Source organism: Dunckerocampus dactyliophorus, chromosome 2 (genome assembly GCF_027744805.1).
Source record: "Dunckerocampus dactyliophorus isolate RoL2022-P2 chromosome 2, RoL_Ddac_1.1, whole genome shotgun sequence".
Lineage (NCBI taxonomy): Eukaryota > Metazoa > Chordata > Actinopteri > Syngnathiformes > Syngnathidae > Dunckerocampus > Dunckerocampus dactyliophorus.
The window spans coordinates 2,563,651-2,583,718 of record NC_072820.1 but is presented as its reverse complement, the minus strand read 5'-3'; the positions used below and the strand labels follow the sequence as shown (position 1 = coordinate 2,583,718).

The window sequence follows — 20,068 nt, the reverse complement described above, 5'->3', positions numbered from 1 at the left end:
GTGAAAAGTGATTGCACCCCCCCCGTTAAAACATAACTAGTGTGGAAAAGGTTATAAAGCTATTTCTAAAGCTTTGGGACTCCAGCAAACCACAGTGAGAGCCATTATCCACAAATGGCCAAAACATGGAACAGTGATAAACCTTCCAGGAGTGGCCCGCCAAACAAAATGACCCCAAGAGCGCAGCGATGACTCATCTGAGAGGTCACAAAAGACCCCACAACAACATCCAAAGAACTGCAGGCCTCACTTGCCTCAGTTAAGGTCAGAGTTCATGACTTCACCATAAGAAAGACACTGGGCAAAAACGGCCTGCATGGCAGAGTTCCAAGACCAAAACCACTGCTGAACAAAAACAACATTAAGGCTCGTCTCAATTTTGTCAGAAAACATCTTGATGATCCCCAAGACCTTTGGGAAGATACTCTGTGGTCTGACGAGACAAAAGTTTAACTTTTTGGAAGGTGTGTGTCCCATTACATCTGACGTGAAAGTAACGCCGCATTTCAGAAAAAGAACATCATAGCAACAGTAAAATATGGTGGTGGTAGTGTGCTGGTCTGGGGTTGTTTTGCTGCTTGAGGACCTGGAAGACTTGCTGTGATAAATGGAAGCATGAATTCTGCTGAAGGAGAATGTCTGCCCATCTGTTGGTGACCTCAAGCTGAAAGCAACTTGGGTTCTGCAGCAGCACAATGATCCAAAACACACCAGCAAGTCCACCTCTGAATGGCTGAAGACTTTGGAGTGGCCTAGTCCAAGTCCTGACCTGAATCCTATTGAGATCCTGTGGCATGACCTTAAAAAGGCGCTTCATGCTGGAAAAGCCTCCAATGTGGCTGAATGACAACAATTCTGCAAAGATGAGTGGGCCAAAATTCCTCCCCAGCGCTGTAAGAGACTCATTGCAAGTTATCACAAACGCTTGATTGCAGTTGTTGCTGCTAAGGGGGGGCAACCAATTATTAGCTTTAGGGGGCAATCACTTTTTCCACACAGGGCCATGTAGCTTTGGATTTTTTTTTCATTTAAACACTTCATTTTTGTGTTCAGTTGTGTTGTCATTTGTTTACATTTCTTTGATAATCTAAAACATTTAAGTGTGACAAACATGCAAAAAAAGAAGAAATCAGGAAGGGGGCAAACACTTTTTCACACGTGTGTGTGGGTGTGTGTGTGTGTGTGTGTGTGTGTGTGTGTGTGTGTGTGTGTGTGTATACATATCATTGGAGATGTCTTGGTCATGGGTGGGGCGCTAATTATACTATGCTACATTTTGTGTAACCGTGGCGAAGTAATGGACAAACAAAAAACCCAAAGGTCACTACATTAGGTACACCAGCATTGCCTCCCCAGATTTTCTATTTGTTTGTATTGCGTGCCATCTTCTGGTTTTTAGGAAGGCTACAGTTTGCTAGCTTGATGCTAACATCTCATGGAAAGTCCCATAGACTGTCGAACCGAACGCCATTGTGATCGTTTCACTTGTAGTTTATCTTTATTACACGTAAAATGTGTGCACTGAGCACATAAAACAGTGTTGACTGAAGCACACTGTTGAAACAGGGTGTTAAAACGAGCAATATGTAAGATAATATGACATTTCTTTACTAATTCGTGTTTGACTCTGCTCCTTCACTCTTACCTGCTTTTCCTCCACCTCATCCCCGCCTGTGTTTCTTCGTCAGGATGTTGACACCATCTACCACTCCCAGGACAACCGGGAATTCAATTTAATGGATTTCAGCCACCTTGACAGCAGGTGAGACAGTTTACATTGCAATTACCCACAACTGCAACACAAGATTACTGCGGGGATGCATTCAAGGCCACAGGAGAATAACGCACTGCCTTGGGTGCACTGGTTGTTTATCAGTTCATTAGGAACTGTCGATGGGCGTTTGACTGAAAATTGGGGGAAATCAGCATCAAGATTATAGTTAGGGCTTCTAAACATGATTTCTATTATGATTTTAGATGGCTGCTGTTTGCAGCGTGGCAAAATAATGTGGTTATAGAGGGTTCATGTAATTGTGGAAGCCTCAGCTATTATAGCTAAATTAACTTCTAAGTCACTCACGCTGTACACAGAACACAAAGTACATCAAATACAGTAATAAAAATATTAAATACAATAATTCAATTCTAAAAATATAATTTAAAAACAAAAAATAAAAAAAAAACGCAGTAAGATGCCTAATCCGGATTTTTTGTTTAAATCCGATTTTAACCAAACAAATGCGACTTGTTAATGTGAACGCAAAGCATCCGGAAAGTGACGTGCATGCGCAAAAGCATGACATCACTCGCATTTCCGCCTGTTTACGGAAGTGACGATTACCGCGGAGTGTGCTCCAGGGATGTGCGATACCATTGATTTCATTTCAGAGCCGATACTGCGGAAAGGCCGGTATCGGTGATACCGGTTCGACACGATGTGCAAATTCACCTAATGTGTCTGGTAAATTTGAAACATTAGTGTACAGTATTTAAAATCATAGCATAAAGAATACAAAACATCGTAAGTTTTGCCTGCGTCGGTGAGTACCATTATCCAAGTGTTGCACGATAACCCTCGCCTTTCCATGCCTGCCTACATCCGGGAGTAAGTCTTGGTAAGCACGGCAATACACGCCTTCCCATGACGCGTAGGTCGGATATACAATGCGCCCTGACCGTTCATACTGCAGTCACATCGCATACATATCGGGTTTGTATCCACGTACAAAAGAAGATCGGCAGTTTGGACCTGGGTCGATTGACAATGGCCTACAGCCAATCAGGACAGAGAACACAATGGGGAGGGTTCTCCCTTAGCCAATATGCTGTAACATTTTTTTTTTTTAAGCACTAAAATTACACAAAAACCCCTGCGAAACAGCGAATCTGTGAAAGGTGAACCGCGATGGAGCGGGGGAACACTAACACATTTAAGCAAAGTTGATGAACCCTTTTTAATGATTCTTTTTATCAGATCCTCCCACCACATGCTACTTTAAAAGCAAAATATAAAATGTTGGCCTGATACTGTCTTCACTGCCATCTTTATTGTATGTGCAAGTGTTGTTTTAGCGCATGTATGCCATCAGCTGTCAGGCCTTATCTCGTATTGTCTTACGTTAGAGTGCTTGTGTGTCTAAAAGGAAACTCCCAAAGACGCAACTTGTCTGCATTCGTATTTCTTTTCCATCTCAGGTGGTTCAATTCTGTTCTCTTCCTTTTTTTTCTTTTTTTCTTGTTCCAACCAGGGGGCGACGAGGGGGGGGGGGAACGGTATGCTTGTCAGAGTCTGAGCGCAGAATGTGAGAACAGCTGTAAAATGTCATGTCTTCTCTTGTATCGCTCTACCGGCATCTTTTTTTCCGGCTCCACATCCACAAAGCATGCAATAATTTAATATGTAACCTGAGTGCTGCTTGTCAGGAAAAAAAAACATTGAAAAGGAGAAGTTAACCTACCTCTTTTTGTGTCACATTGAAAGCAGCACTTTCCATCTACGTATGTAGAGCATCCCGTGCATTCAAACTTACAAGTGCTTCCGGAATCGTAGCTGGAGATTCTCGTTATGCGGGTAAAAACAAAGCCATTCTTTGTGCATCTTTGCAGCAACTCATGCATATATTAATGCATTAAATGGCGAGCAAAAAACACTGCAGCATTTTAGTTTTTCCTCCCAATTATTTATTTTGCGGGGAGGCTTTCAGCGCTTGCTACTTTTAAAGACCTCTTTTGTTCCCCTGTGCCCTCAATCTATCACTAAACTCTCCTCCTGCGCTTCAGTAGAGGCTCTAAGAATTGAAAGAAGCTGAGTTTGGAAATTTGCAGTAGTGCTATAACTAGAGCTGCAACATTTCATCGATGAATCAATCTAATTAATCGACGATTTTGGTATGTGGTAATGTTTTTTTTAATTAAAAAAAAAATGTAAATATCCTTTGACATCAGCCTTCAAATGTGATTTTTTTTTTTATTTTTTTTATTTTTTTATTTAATACAGTTTTTGCCTCTATTGTTATATGTTGTGGACCAAACCACTAACTGTGTGTGTTTGGTTCATATTGCTTTAGTCCATCTAGGGGAGGGGTGTCCAAAGTGCAGCACGGGGGCCATTTGCGGCATGAAGCTCTGCTTTTAAGTGGCCAGCGGCACATTCTAAAAAATATAATTTAACGAGAAAAAAAAACCCAACCAAAAATGGGAAAATCAAGCAGGAATTTTGCGAGAATAAATTCAAAATATTGAGAGAAAAAAGTTGTAATCTAATGAGAGACGTAATTTTACGAGTGCAGCGTTGTAATATGAGGAAAAGTAACATCATTTTAGTAGTATAAAACGCCGGCAAAGCTGATCACCTGTAGCTAGCACTATTGCAGCCTGCAGCGACCCTTTCGTGCAGTGTAGTGTCTTTGGCAGTGTCGTCCTCACACTTCCTTCAAAACAAAAAAAATCATGTTGGCGTGTGGAACCTAACTGCCAACACATGGCACGAAAGATACGTTGCGGGCGTAGCACGTTAAAAAGCTTTTGAAGTACAAAACTTGACGGAGTATGGTGAGTTTTTGAGGCTCGCGGTCACGGCAGCTAACACTCGCGCGTACGTGCGTGACAGTCAGACGCTTAAGCTAATAACCCAAAAACTAATTGAATTAATTGGACGAGATGAGCAGCTTTTCTCAGCCGTGGACGACAGAGTTCGGCAAAGTCTCATTAAAGAAGGCGTCTCATCTTCGGGAAGTTTCAGAGTGATATATGTGGTCTTCAAAAAGTAAGTCAAATATGTGTTGGTCTCAGTGAAGGTGATTTTATGTTCCTTTTATTCATATCATATAACCATTAGCTAAATCATGATGAATAAATTTGAAAATGTATAATTCATCCATGTGATCGGTATCAAACGATTTCAGTCCTGGATGATCGGTATCGTCGACATTTTTACCCACGTCGACGGTCACCATGTGGAGATGCAATTCACAACGAGACAGGAGGCGAGGTGGGTGGCACCAACCAGTTTGCTCTCCACTCAACTCGACAACAGCAGTCGCTAAGTGGCTACAAGAACCTCATGACCCGGAAACGGAAGCACACTTGGTAGATAGATACTTTATTCGTCTCCAAGAGGAATGTCGAAAACAATATTGTGGGTCACCATAATGTGTGAATTCCATGAGAGGAGATACTGTATGTGGTGTTACACATATCGATATTGGAATCGGAAATTGCGAGTTGGACAATATCGGCATAATGCGCATCACGATAAGCCAATACGGGACATCCCTAGTTGGAATATTATGAAAGACAAACTAAACAAAATAAAGCTTTGGAAAATTAGGTCGGGGAAAAGTTATAATATTGTGGGAATAAAGAAGAAAATTCACAACCATTATTTAAGAAGAATGTTCAAATGTTTGGAACATTTTTTAAAAAGGCATATCTACATGTGTTGCTTTACAAAATATTAAAGTGGCAAAGTTGCATCTTTTCATTTTTCAGTATGTGGGCCTCGCTGGAAAAAGTTTGGACACCCCTTTTTCTGGGCCTAACTGATGACTCAATTCATCGAAACAAGCTTCAGATTAATGGACTAAGAAAATAATCATCAGTTGCAGCCCGAACAATTCATTTAAAAAAGGCAAAAGTCCAAATGACTGAAAGAAACAAGGAAGCGTTTTTTCCCCAGTCCTGTGTCAGAGGTTATTTGCGGCTCATTACTCGTCATTGCAGTCCTATCGTCTTCATCACCGTCCCTCCATCTTCCTCTGATTGGTCCCATCTAGCCTCATTGCAGGCCACATGGCAATCAATGCGCGGCTGACTGATGACAGTTCAAACGCCGTCACGGCTCGTTCCTCTTGGCTGAATGTGGAAAGCCTTTTCTCTTAAAAAGCTTCTCATCCATTCTCTGTAACGTCTCTTCTGTCCCTCTCCTCAGCGCTCTTCTTCGTCCCTGGAACGCCCCTTTTGTATTTCACTTACACACACACACACACACACACACACACACACACTACCTGTCTGTCTGTGTTGGTCCTGTCCAACTGGAAGAGCTGACCTATTCAGGTTGATGAACTCACAAGCAAACACCAGGATGTGTCCAGCTCTGTCTGGTTTTATTTCTCTCATGCTGTGATCTCTCTCTCTCTCTCGCTCCACCTCCTTCAGCTGTCACAAATCTGGCAAGCTTTGTAAAGGTGTATCATCCAGATTTGTGTTTTACTTCATAAACGCAACATCTCCCATTAATGAGGATGTACCTTCCTCCGAGGATGATGTCAGCTTGACCTTTACTCAAATGCCACCAAGCAGGACTACCTCCAACCAAGCCCACCTCCAGGAAGGTCTGTGCATTAGCACTGCCCCTGTAGGATGGACAATGGGGTCCTAAACAACCTTTCGTTTTGTGTTTTAACGAGGAGTGTCTGATAATATCCACTGACTGATATTATCGGCCAGTTTTGGTACGAAATGTTCGTGTGAAACAAGCTTGCTTAGCTCAGTATGTCTGGAATTATTTCCAAGTTTGGCTTTTGGATTGTAAATATCCAATTTATAAGGCCTCCCTTCAATACTTGGAATCTTATATCAAACCTCAGGAAAGTCACTCGTGGTCACACATTCGTAACAAGCGACCGGTAGATTGTACAAGTATTACTGCAGAGTTGCAGACTTTGCACTTGACTTTGTAGGTTAAATGGACGTTTGTGCAGCGTAGAAATGTACAGCTTTCCAAATTGTATGCAGTCATCCTTCGATATATCGCGTTTTTTAAAAAAAAAGTAATTAATAAATGTTCGCAGTTTCGTGGTTGACTATAACGTGTTATTCGTCCAAAACTATTGAAAGACAAGTTATGTAGTATTGTGGTCATGTTATGATTAGATTACATTACCTTTCACACCGCATGGAGGTTGGCTACTGAGTCAGCAGAGCCGAGACAACATGACACGGCTGAGTGAGTAAAAGAAATAAAATTAAAAAAAAAAAAAAGTTATCCTCTCATTCTGTGTGGAAGTGGTAAGTTTTTGGCTTCTTTGTCCTTCTTCCCTACTCGGCCTGAAACACTTTTGTTTTGAAATAAGTTCTACAAAAATATTCCGTTCATTAATATTGAATATCAAATGCACTTCTGCCACCTTTTGGCCGTCTTTATGGCTTAAAATTGCTGTAAAGCCAAATACAATAGTGGGGATTTGCGTCATCACCTCTTTTAGCCTCTTGCGCAAAAAAACGTAAATGACGTATAAATACAAGTACGTTGTTGTGTTCGGGTGTTGTGGTTCTGATGCCTATATCGGTATCGGAAATGAAGTGCAGGACAGTATCGGATATCCGTAAGAAAGCAAATATCAAGCATTTCTAATTTAAGAGATATATTCAACTTGTACTATGCTGGCTTTTCCAGTGACACCTTACCTTATCGTCTCCAGTCCTTAAAGTCTGAAACATGTATTATACCGCCGTGTGGTGGTTTGACACAGTCACTGCCTTGCCTCTGTTTTGCCTCTGATGCTACCTCTAAAAATGTGGTTGTTAACAGGGGCCGCGCCCCTTAGCCACACGTACCCCAACCACCCACCTCCGCTCCGTTCCACGTTGGTGCTGTCGAGGGAATAAGCTCCTAAATGGATAAGAAACGAGACAAGTTCTTTCAGAATAATGAGAGGTACAATTTAACAATGCAAGGAGACAAATCAATAGAACCTGACAAAGATGGCTTCTCGAGAAAATGTCGGACTATTCATGCTAAAATGTGTAAAATAAGTCATTTTGAAGGACAGAGACAATGAAGGGCAGACTCGCATGCCCAGAGACCCGAGGCTATTTGAATCTGGTGATAAGTGCATAGAGGACTTCTACGCAAAGGATTCTGTTTAAACACATAGAACATCATCTGTTGACACATGAGGGAGACTATAAGGCAGGGGTGCGCAAACGGGCCACATAATGAAAAATGAAAGGACCCCTTTGATATTTTGTATAGATATGCATCTCAGCTTCGCCATGTACAGTAGGTGAAAAAGCCTGTTGTTATTATCGACTCCACTTTGTCTTTTCCCCAATTTTGCTGTGTTTTCCCCAAATATTTCATTTTTTTTTTTAAATAATCTTCATAAATGCTCTTTTCCTGTTACATTGACTTTATTCCCACAACATTTTTTTGACTTTATTTAAATATTACAACATTTTCCCCAACCCAATTACCACTTTATGTTGTTTTGTTTTGTTCTCACAGTATTACAGCTTTGAAAGAAAAAAGAACTTTAATATTTCAACTCTATGCTGCTAAAATGACATTATTTTTCCTCATAGTATTACAACTTTGTTATAAAATTGCAACTTTTCTCTTGTTAGAATGCAACATTTTCCTCTTAATATTTTGACTTTATTCTCGTGAATTGCAGCGGTGTTTTTTTCCATCCGCTGTTTTTTTTTTTAATTATTATTTTCCAACTAGTAAATTTTCTTCTCTATTTATGACTTATTCTCATAATATTTTGACTTAATTTCTGTAACACTAACTTTTTCTGCAACCTAATTTTCCCCCAAAAATTACAACTTTGTTTCTGATAATATGACTAAAATAAAAAATACTTATTAATATATCAACATCATGCTACGAAAATGAAGTTTTTTTTCCTCATATGAAGTTATTTTCTTAAAATTACGACTTTTTCTCTTAATATTTTGACTTTATTCTTGTAAAGTTACAGTTGATTTTTCCATATTTTTTTTTTTTTTTTAAATTCTCTAAATTCTGTTTTTAGAATCTGCCATGGGCCAATTAAAAAACAGCCACACGGTATAGAAGGACAGCACTTCTATAAAGCACATTGCATTTCATAATTGCAAATATCACACCTTTTCCTAAAAGGTGTGATAATCTGGAATAGTCCCAGTTTTTGGCAGCGTGACTCTTTTAAAGAATCCCACCGCACATTTTGAAACTAAGAATTACAGAGATCCACAAATGATTAAAAAAAATAAATAAATCAATTTTACACCGCTTTTGACTGGTGCTGTATGCTCCAAATATGATGGATGAACATATCATGAAGTAAGGAAAGAAAGATGACTTACTACATGTCATTGTGTGCTAAACAAGAACAAGATAGACCAACAGGCTGCATGTGTGAGACATCAGAGGTCGATTACACGTCCTACCGTCAACGCGTAAATCAAAAGTCTGTGTTGATGATGAATTTTGACACTGTGCATCATGTTACACATGCAGGCTCAGCTGTGGCAGCTGGTGCACAGCCTGTAGCGGTTTTACTCCTCTAAAGTATAACATGTATTAAAGTCCAAGATGCTTTACTCACTAGCAACAGGGCTCCCCCTGGCTAAATCACACTCTTGCTCACATTTTTTTGTCTTTGTTTCTTGTATTTGCTTGTCTGCCTCTGGGCTTGTTCTCTTTCTGTGCGTCTCCCCTCACTGTCGGCAGGCCGTGCAGGGGCACTGTGGGATTGGCTGGGCTGGACACACTTGGGTGGGGTTTAACAACCCACGAATGTACGATCACATCCACAGCAAGAGTACTTGGAGAGTGTAGATTTCCACAAAGGTTGCGTACTGCCTGTCTTTTGAGGATGCCTGTAAATATTCTCAGTCATCATTGAATCCATTGCAGCTGGACGGTTCAGGTTGTTTCAGACGTTTTGCTTGTCATCCGAGAGCAGGCATCATCAGTTCATACTCGAAGACTAGATAGGACAGCTCTAGTCTGAGGGGATGGTGAAGGATCCAAAGGGTTTCTCCTTTGAGGTAGAGGCACCAAACCAAACAAAGCTGGTTTCACTGTTTTTGTGGTGCAAAACCATAGTTTTAAGTGGAGTGAGGCCTCTGCCAGCCAACAACAGTCGTTAGTAGCGGTGTCACGAGACGAGACGATGCACGGGATTGGGTCCACGAGAATAAGACAAGATTTTAATTTGAACAAAAGTACAATGAAAAAATATGACTGGATAAACAAACTTTTTTTAAATTTAACCGAGTCAAAAAATAATGCATGTCCCACGAACCACATTTGGCCGTGGAAGACCAGGTCAGAATGGCAAGCGCAAATCACAATGGAGTTGCGTATTATTCGATTATTGTTTTAAATCAGTTTCTTAATGAGCATGGGTTGATTGTATATGTGGCACGTCAAGCATAAGTGTTAGCCGATTAGATATTTATATAACATGTAGAATGCACTGTCATGGAATAGTGTTGGGAAGACTATGTAAACAAGACATGACTTGCTCTCTTGTGCCAACTTTGATGTAGTGGTCGTTCTTCATTGTCTTGTTTTTTTCCTGTGTTCTGGTGGAATAGCATCCTTTTTCAAAATGTGTTTGTAACGTACTTACAAGCTTCTTGTAAACGTGTTCCTTTTGAAGTAGTCGTCAGTGAAATGATCACTGCAAAGAACAGAACTCGAGGTGGACATCCATCTGTCTCTCGTTCACTGCAGTTGCTTTGTCCTTTCTTGTTTTAAACCTTCGTCTTTTGGAAAAGAATGCAAACTTACAGTGTCACTCGGATATTGTGAACATCCAGCAGCACCACGGCAGCTTGGCATGGCTACTATTTTGATGAAGAATATACTGTATATACCAAGTCAACCATCTACCTCGAGAAGCGTTTGTTTGGTCTGCTTTGGCTGGGAGGTGTCACCGCGATGACGTCACTTCTGGAAATGAGACTGAGCTGCGAGATCGTTTCATGGGTGGTGCCATCAACTATAAATGTCACTCTTGCTAATTTACCGTTCGCTTTCAGAAATCTAACAATGTAGAACATAATTACAAACAGTATATAACATTTAAGCAGAGTTGATGAATCATGTCAGGGACCGTGTGAAAGGGACCGATGGAAAAACCAGCCACACATCACTCGCTGACACTGACGCTGTGAACACCAAGGTTGGCTGGATTGCCAGGTATAAAGCACTTAATGTGCGCTTCCAATAGCCTTGCACACTGCCACTTCCATATTACTGTGTTATCATTCATAGTAGCCATGCCATAGTTCAGTCTGTTTGGCTTCTGGCTGCCCTGTTCTCACAATGCAGCTTTTCTCTAGTCGTTAGTGTTGCATTCAGGTGTAGCAATGGTCTTGGACCCACCTGAAACCGAAGGCGGCTGTGTCGTGTGGTTTGACGATCGTGCAAGAAATAAGTCATGGACTTCCACCAAACTATCAGCTTTCATTGCTGCGTCTGAGGACAGCAGTTGAGATCGCAGTGTAGTTCCACCACAGAATCTGCCGACCCATCAATCAATCGCAATATCTCTCGGTCTTTCTCTGTATTTTTTTTTTTCTTCCTTGCTGCTCCTTAGTGTTGTCACAGCAGTATCAGTCATCTTTCAGACAACGTCTCGGCCCGCTGTGTCCTCTCTGTGTCGATGATAAACTGCACAGGCAGCCACAAAGAAGCTAAGCTGCAATAATGTGACTGTATGAATCTGTGACTGATGTTTCCAGGAGATTGATTTGGCCTATTTATGGATCTGGTGTGTGTGTGTGCGCGTGTGTGTGCGTGTGTGTGCGTGTGTGTGCGTGTGTGTGCGTGTGTGTGTGTGTGTGTGTTCCAGGGATCTGGCTGTGATTGTGGCATCCATTGCGTACAACACCTGGTTCACCAAGCTGTACTGCAAAGACATGCGCATTGTAACTATTACTTCAGTCCTCCACACTTCGAAAACCTTTTTTGCTAGCCTCTGTTTGAAAATCATATCAATTTTTTAATTTCTTTTTCTTCAGGGATCAGAGGTGGTGGACCAGGTCCTTCATGCAGTCAGCAAGTCCAACAGTCTGGAAGAACTCACTCTGGAAAATGCTGGACTGAAGTCGTAGGTTTACTCCTGACATCCTCCAACACACCTTCGCATCAAAGTTGTTTTTGTTCCGCTGCTTTTATTCACCGTTTAGCCTTCACTGCTTCACTGCATTTCTTCTCTTCTCTCTCTTCTATCTTTGCTTTTCATGTGCAATTCTGGAGAGCGCCTCGAATTCGCGCCTTAGCTCATCTCCGTCGCCGGCTTGACCTGTTCGGTTGGAGTTCTTCTTTATTCCACACCTTTCAAACTCTGCTATTGATTTCTAATCTCCCGGCCTCCCGGCAGCGGTGTTGTTTCCCTGTAGACGGCTTACTGAAGAGTAGCTTCCTCATTTTGGAACCATGCAAATGGATCGAATGTCTTGGGACACGATGAAAACATTTATTGAAGTTGAGATATACACATTTCTTTGCACTAAACATAACATATTCATGCACTCACATCTTAGGATGAAAAAGGAGCTCAGAGGATACGCAAACATGATATGTAATCATGAATAATTGATATTTTATATTGGTATTTTGTGGCCGCTGTGGGACATAAAAAGTGAGCAAAAACATGAAAAGCAAAACGAATGTGCAGAAACGGAAATGAACTTTGTTCTGTCGCTTCTTTTTTATGTCACAAGCAAAACGAAGCCACTTGTGAGTGCTTTAAGATATGAGAGGGGCCCACAGCAGCACCTGCTGCTCGTTGAGAAGAGCGATGCGTGCTTTCATGTTAGAGTCTCCAAAAGTCTTCTAATAACAGCAAAAAAATGTGCTAGATTTGTCGCTAGTTGCTCTTTTGAAAAAGAGAGCCTAGAGCTGGGCCCTCAAACTCAACTCCGCTTGGTGCCGCTTGAGGTAGAATCTGAGTCAAGCATGAGCTGCATCAAGTATTCAGTCCGGAATTAATTATTATTCTGACGTGACTAACTTGTCAGAAAACACCACCAGAAGCTGTAACGAGCCTGAACTATGGTAGGCGTTGTCTATGCTGCTTATCCTCATTAGGGTCGCAGCGGTATGCTGGAGCCTATCCCAGCTGACTTCGGGCAAACTCACTCTTTTGGACCGTCCTGCGTGTTCCCCTCATCTAAATCCAATGGAGAACATTTGGGGATGGATGGCAAGAGAAGTTTACAAAAATGGACATCAGTTCCAGACAGTGGATGCCCTCCGTGAAGCCATCTTCACCACCCGGAGCAACATTCCCACGAGCCTCCTGGAAACATCGATTTACATTTAGAAATTTTACTTATAACCTCCTGAAGATCCAACAGCGCCAAATGTCAATTATTGCAATTTTTCAGCTGGTTTTAAGGTTATGATCAGGCGTGTACTGTAGTGGAGGATAATAAACAACTAAGTTAACGATATCATTTTTTGTAAAAAGCAGTCGGCCACGATGCAAGCCCGTCTGCCTTTTAAAGGGAATGGGAAATGATGGTGACTTGTTCATGAGTCCTATGCAAAACAGACGTAATATTGTGCAAAAGAGCATTCCAGTCAGACATTTGACATAATCGGAAGCAGGATCCAATCAAGAAATCTTTCCGTCTTGACCTCTTCATATTTAGCCTCGGACTGAATTGGAGATGGGCATAGAAATGAATCAATTGACGCACTGAACGTTGTCGTTGTCAGTGGAATTGAATGTTGATCAGTCTTGAAACAACTGGGGCAAAATAGAGCGCATTACTTGCCTTCAACCAGCAGGGGCGCTCTTGATTCGGTTGGCGGGTTTAAGGAAGAGCATCATGGCACTATGGCACGTACAACACTGGCGTCAAAGCAGGAGTTCAGAACATTCCGAGAGCGCACAGTATCCCATCGCTTTAAAAATACGATGGGGGGAGAAAAAAAACAATTGATTTCCCCTTCCCCATCGCTGATCATGAAAATGTTGTCATTCCCTCGAATAAACTGCTTTTTTTTTTTTTTTTTCCTGCAGGGATTTTCCCCAGAAAATGGCTTCAGCACTCTCAGAGAACCCAGCCTCCATGATTCACTCTCTCAACCTGGCTCACAACACGCTTGACAACCAAGGTACCGGCCTCAGCTTCCTCCTCCTCCTCACGCTCTTTCGTGTCATCTTTGATCTTTTGCTTCATCTCGACTTTTGGTTGCTTTTGCAGAATTCCAAATCACTCTTTACATGAGAGTTGGTGTGTGGGGGTGTAGCGTGTGTGTGTGTGTGTGTGTGTGTAATGAATACTTACATAATCTTATAGTGAGAAGCCAGCAACTGATGCAGGCTTGTCTGTTTGAGTCTGTCACATAGAATAGTTACGTGTCTCCACCCAGCATCATGGACAAAGTGTTCGTATGTTTGTCTATTGCCTACAAGTGGCTTTGCTTTAATTTTTGATGGCATGTGGAGTGAGGCTACCATTGAGCAGCAAAAAGGTGTGTGTGGGCTGCTCTCTTCATGATGTACTTCATTAGTAGATGGTGCCAGCTGATGTTTCTTTTCACAAAATGAATCCATCAGAGTTCTTCCCTTTTTGTATTATCGACTCCCACTTTTCCCTTTTTGTTTTGTAACGATTTGTTTTTAGTTACGATTCGATTTGTATCACGATTCGTGGTTGCCGAAACGATTCAAGGACGGTATTGGTTCGTTTTGAACGATACCATCCTAAACGATTCAGTAATTTTAAATCGATTCAGTAACTTTTGCGCCACAAATTCAACCAGTCTGACTGTGAAATAAATACCTGAATAATTTTCCCAGATCCCCCTTGTTTTTTTGTAAGGAAATCAGGTATAAATTAATCATGGATACAAACAAACAAGTGAACAATTAATGGCAAATGCATTCATATTTTATTTGAATAAAGTGCAACAAGCACTTCAGGTTGAATTAACAATGAATAAATTAACAGGTTGAATTAAATCAATCAAGTCCGTGATTAATTCTGTCTGATGAAACATGTCTTGAACTTTAATTTGATACCTCATTCACTTCTCCACCCCAAGTATTAAAGAAGTTAGAGCGAATTTCATAGCGGGAAATAGTAACTTTTGGTTCCCATTGCTTTAACATCAAGTCAACACAAAAGCTGTGATCGACCCACGACCCCAAAATGTACAGCAACTTGGGCTGTGACGTATGTTTTAAAAGTCAACAGAACATTTTTTTGATAATCAAAAAGTCCAGGCAAGAAAATCAGAGCCAAAATTAAGATATTTCACACCGTCGATTATTGGTTTGGTTGTTTTGTCACAACACAACTGATTTCGCTGAGATTTTGTGGAAGATTGGAATATTTTCCAAGAACAAGCCATTGCATTTTGGTAGAAATGGGGGTCTTGGTCTTTTGGCGTGTGGGGCACAATAGAATCGTACCGTTGCTGCCGACACAGAATGCAAATGGTAGCGTGCAGTCCAGCAAATCCGTCCAGTCCAGTCATTCTCTCCTAATTATCACGGGCAAAAAAAAAAACAATTAGTTTGACAATTAGTTTGCTTTTCACCCATTTGTGTTGCATCCCCCCACACTTCACACCAGGAGTTTCCAACCTGATTCAACAAGTGTGTCGGCTCAACAAGGGCCTCCGCCTCCTGAATCTCTCCAAGACCTCCTTGTCCTCCAAAGGTAAGAAGCACTTACTGTTTGTCAGACACTCACACCACTGATCAAAATTGTAAGACCAGTTTAAAAATTGCAATCATTTACATTTGGCACTGTTGAATCTTAAGGAGGTTCTACTGTAAGTAGAGCTTCAAAATTCAAAAGGAAGAAATGGGACGGAGAAGGGGGGAAAAAAACAGTTCAATAAGCAATTTATTGCAAACAAGCATTAAAGTGAAATAGGCTTTTTAAAAGTTTGAGCATAGCTCAAAAAATACCACAAAACTCCCCTAAAATAGAAATGACATTTTCAAAACAAGAAGTCAGTAATGAGCAGCTGAACCATTATTGTCAAGCATGCCCAAAAATGGGTTTGGGCATGCTTGATGCCAGTGTTTCCAGGAGGCTTATTGGCACCCCCAATAAAACAAAACGGCACATTTCAGAGTTGCCTTTTATTGTGGGCAGTCTAAGGCACACCTGTGCACTAATCATGGTGTCTAATCAGCATCTTGATACGGCACACCTGTGAGGTGGGATGGATTATTGCTTTTTATAGACTATAGCTCTGCATTCAATACTGTCAGCCCCCACAAACTTACACTTGGCCTGTCACCCTCCCTCTCTAACTGGGTGTTTAACTTTCTAACAGGCAGGCCCCAGTCAGTCAGAGTCCACAATCGCACATCCAGCTCAAGAATTGTGAGCACTGGACCCCACAGGGGTGTGTGCTGAGTCCGCTTCTCTACACGCTCTTCACCTACGATTGCGTGGCCCCCCCCTCACTGCAAGACATTTATAAATCTAGAGTCCTACGCAGACACACAACCTCATCAAGGACAGCACACATCCACAACACTCATTATTCACACTCCTACCGTCAGGCAGACGCTACAGGAGTTTGAAGTCCAGGACCACAAGGCTGGCAAACAGCTTTTACCCACAGGCCATCAGGCTTCTCAACGAAGCACTCACACACGCCGCACGCAACACACGCACACACTCATAGCACTTTATTATTTATTTATTGGTATTCATGTCTCTTCTCTTCTTGTTGCTTAATTTATTGGTACTTATGTTTCTTATGTTCTTATTCATTTTCTTGTGTTTTCTTTCTTTTTTGGGAGAATGAACAGAACAAGAATTTCATTGTGTACAGGGGTGGATCTGACTTTTTTGAAAAGGGGGTTGTAGCCGAGGCCGTAGGCCAAGGCGCTGGAAATGGAGCGGTGAGTCTGGGGGTCCTCCCCCAGAAAAATTTTTAAAATTAGACCTCATTTCCTGCAATCTAGTGATATCTGAGGCCAATTTTATGTCCTTAATTTCAAGAGTTTATTTTTATCCTTGGAATATATCCATCCATCCATTTTCTATACCGCTTCATCCTCATTAGGGTCGCGGGAGCATGCTGGAGCCTATCCCAGCTGACTTCGAGCGACAGGCGGGGTACACCCTGGACTGGTCGCCAGACAAACAACCATTCACACTCACATTCATACCTATCGCCAATTAACCTCACCTGCATGTTTTTGGGAATGTGGGAGGAAGCCGGAGTACCCGGAGAAAACACACTCGCACACGGCGAGAACATGCAAACTCCACACAGAAATGCCCAAGAGAGAATCGAACCCAGGTCTTCCCGATCTCCGGGATGTTCCTGTGTTGGCCAACATGCTAAACACTAGACCACCGTGCGGCCCTTGGAATATATTGTAAAATGACCGGTACTAGGAGAAGCCCATTTTAGCTCAATTTATTGAAATATTTTCCAATTTGAAGCAGCTGCAAATTCCGAGGATTTGAGTATAATTTTATGTCACTGGGGATCGCTTTTCTGGTTCATTTTCATAGAGAATAGACAACAGTTTTCCTTATGGTCATGATGCCAGAACCTTTATTTTGCAGCTGCACCTGAATAGCCATGTACAGCACACGTTCAATGTCCAATGTCAATGATCAGCCTGACGGTGGGTTCAGGAATAGCACGCGCCCATAATTCAGAACATGTACCTTCACTGGGACTGGGTGACTGGAATCCGGGATGGTTTATCATTTTGTTGGCTTTTATTGTGGCAAAAAAAATCGTGGATGCCTCAAAACGGGCCCTCTAAATCTGCGCCTGGCATAGCAGAACTACCTGTTTTACTGTGCATATGACAATAAAACTCTTCAATCTTGATAGTAAAATTTTTAAAAATTTCATTTAAAAACTGCATTTTGTGTTCAGTTGTGTTGTCATTGACTAATATTGCAATTTGTTTGGTGATCTGAAAGAATTAAGTGTGACAAACATGCAAAAAAAAGAAGAAATCAGGAAGGGGGCAAACACTTTTTCACTCCTGTATGCTTGTCTTTGAAGATGTGCTGAAGTGCAGCCATGGCCTGGCTCCCTCATATACTCGTCAATGTCACACATTCTGGACGGCCTCTAAATCTCTCCTTCGAGACGAGACAAGCAGCTGATAGATGGAGAAGAGATTAGACGCCCTTTCCCCGCTTCCCCTCATTTCCCTCCGAATTGCTGCAAATTAGGGATGAAAAGATTAGCGCTTTGCCCACTTCAGAGTGGCACATGCAGTGGCTGGCGTCTTCCCAAATCCAGAGAGGCATCCTAAAATGTAATACTGAATAAATAGATGTGGTATGTGGGTGATGTGGGTCTGTTGTCACAGGAATACAGTAGGATTTAGTTTTTTTGGGAGCACTTAAAGCTTTTAATAATAATACACAGGTATGTTTTGAATGGAAATTGGCCCAGTTTAAATGTAACGTGGTTCTAAAATCACTACAAATTAGATGTTTGATTATTTTTCTCCCATCTGGTTGTGATCTGAATGTATGTATCCCACATGGCATGCTGTGCCTTGCATTATTGTGTGTGGGTGAGGGTTTTAACGACTCCCCCCATCAGGTCTTCGGGTAGCTGTATAAGGAAATCATTTTAGAGAAGGATATCTTTTTTGTTTTTTTTGTTCCAGTTTTCAGGGCACTCTTCTGAAAAGAGATTGGGGGGCCTCATCCAAAAACGGGTTTAAGAGCTCAACAGTCCCTGATGGATTATTTAGTGGCGCAGAGCTTTCCATTCTTCCTCTGTTTGTTTGGATTGTTTGTTTAACTGTGGAGAAGTTGTGTCTAAACACTGATTTTCAGATGATTCAGTGGCTAAAGTGCGTAAAGTGGATCCCTGCATATTCGCAATTCAGCATTCACGCCCCACAAATTTGCTGATTTTTTTTGTTTGTTTTTTTGTTAATTTTTTTTTTCCTAAAATTTGAATCTGATTGAATAATTACAACAGTCACAGAACGTCAACATCAAGGTAGAAGGCCAATTTGGAGGGGGTGGAGCGAGCCAGGCGTAAAAAATATAAATTTTTATGAACGTATCAATTACTCGCAGTTTTTCCCCATTTAGTAGTCCCCGCATGAAGAGAGAAGGGGAGGGTTTTGGAGCTGGATCTGATGTCAAGCTAGAAGGGAAATTTGGAAGGAGTGGAACGAGCTGTGAGCCAAAGATGGAAATATTTCTGTGCGTATCAATTACTTACGGTTTTTCGCCATTTGCTGGTGGTCCTGGAAAGTAGTCCGTTTCTGAAGAGAGGAGGAGAGGGTTGTAGAGCTGAATCTAATCTAATAATTACAACAGTCAGGCAGTGGAGCGAGCCAGACGTAAAAAATCTAAATTTTTGTGTACCTATGAATTACTCAGCTTTTCCCCATTTAGTAGTCCCCGCATGAAGAGAGAAGGGGAGGGTTTTGCAGCCGAATCTGATCTAATAATCACAACAGTCACAGAACATCAACGTCAAGCTTGAAGGAGAATTTGGAGGGGGCGGTGCGAGCCAGGAGGCTACGGCAGAAATTTTTATGTGCATATCAATTACTCAAAATTGTTTGCCATTTAGTAGTCCCCACGTGAAGAAAGAAGGGGAGGGTTTTGGAGCCGAATCTATTCTAATCATTACAACATTCACAGAACATCAACGTCAAGCTAGAAGGAGAATTTGGAGGGAGTGGAGTGAGCTGTGTCTCAAAGGGAAATGTTTCTGTAGTCCCTGCATGACGAGAGGAGGAGAGGGTTTTGGAGCTAAATCTACTCCAATAATTACAGTTACAGAACGTCAAGGTCAAGCAAGAAGGAGAATTTGGAGGGGGTGGAGCGGGCCAAGCGACAAAGATAGAAATTGTTATGTGCGTATCAATTACTCGCCATTCGCTGGTGGTCCCGGAACGTCGCCCTCGCAAAAATCGGTGATCTACCGTATAGCGTTTATCTCAGCACTTCTCCAATAGTGGTGCGGGGGCTTCGTTGGGGGGGATGGTGAGCTGTCAGGGGCGGATGTGAGAGACAGGAAGGAGAAATTTCTTCAAGGTTGGCAAGTCTGTCAGTGTCTTTATTCATGCTTTAACAAAGCTAGTTCAGCAGCTCATCCAGCGGTTTGTACTGTTAGCTAAAATGAAATAAATACTAATAAATCTAAATTCTAACAATAATAAATACATCAGGTTCTCGATGACCAAAACACTGGCCTAACTCCATCCCCCTCCTCTTTTCCTTTGGCAGGTGTGGTGTCTCTGTCCCAGGCATTGTGTTCAAGTGACGATTACTCCAACTCTCTGCTGCACCTGGACCTGAGTAAAAACCCCGGGGTTCTGTCAGGAGAGGATGCCACAGTGAGGATCATGCA

The 20,068-nt window shown here is 41.8% G+C and overlaps 1 protein-coding gene across 13 annotated transcripts in view; it reads left to right on the top strand.

Moving 5' to 3' along the window:
- carmil3 (capping protein regulator and myosin 1 linker 3) overlaps positions 1-20,068 on the top strand; it is a 109,709-nt gene that overhangs the window by 32,277 nt on the left and 57,364 nt on the right. For 12 of the 13 annotated variants that reach the window (XM_054755365.1, XM_054755329.1, XM_054755383.1 and 9 more), the window contains exons 8-13: positions 1,689-1,762; positions 11,577-11,652; positions 11,746-11,834; positions 13,758-13,852; positions 15,319-15,405; positions 19,945-20,054. In XM_054755365.1, the coding sequence (XP_054611340.1) occupies positions 1,689-1,762; positions 11,577-11,652; positions 11,746-11,834; positions 13,758-13,852; positions 15,319-15,405; positions 19,945-20,054 (531 nt within the window). Of the gene's footprint in view, positions 1-1,688; positions 1,763-11,576; positions 11,653-11,745; positions 11,835-13,757; positions 13,853-15,318; positions 15,406-19,944; positions 20,055-20,068 lie in introns of those variants that run through there. The other variant, XM_054755418.1, reaches the window with a different exon arrangement.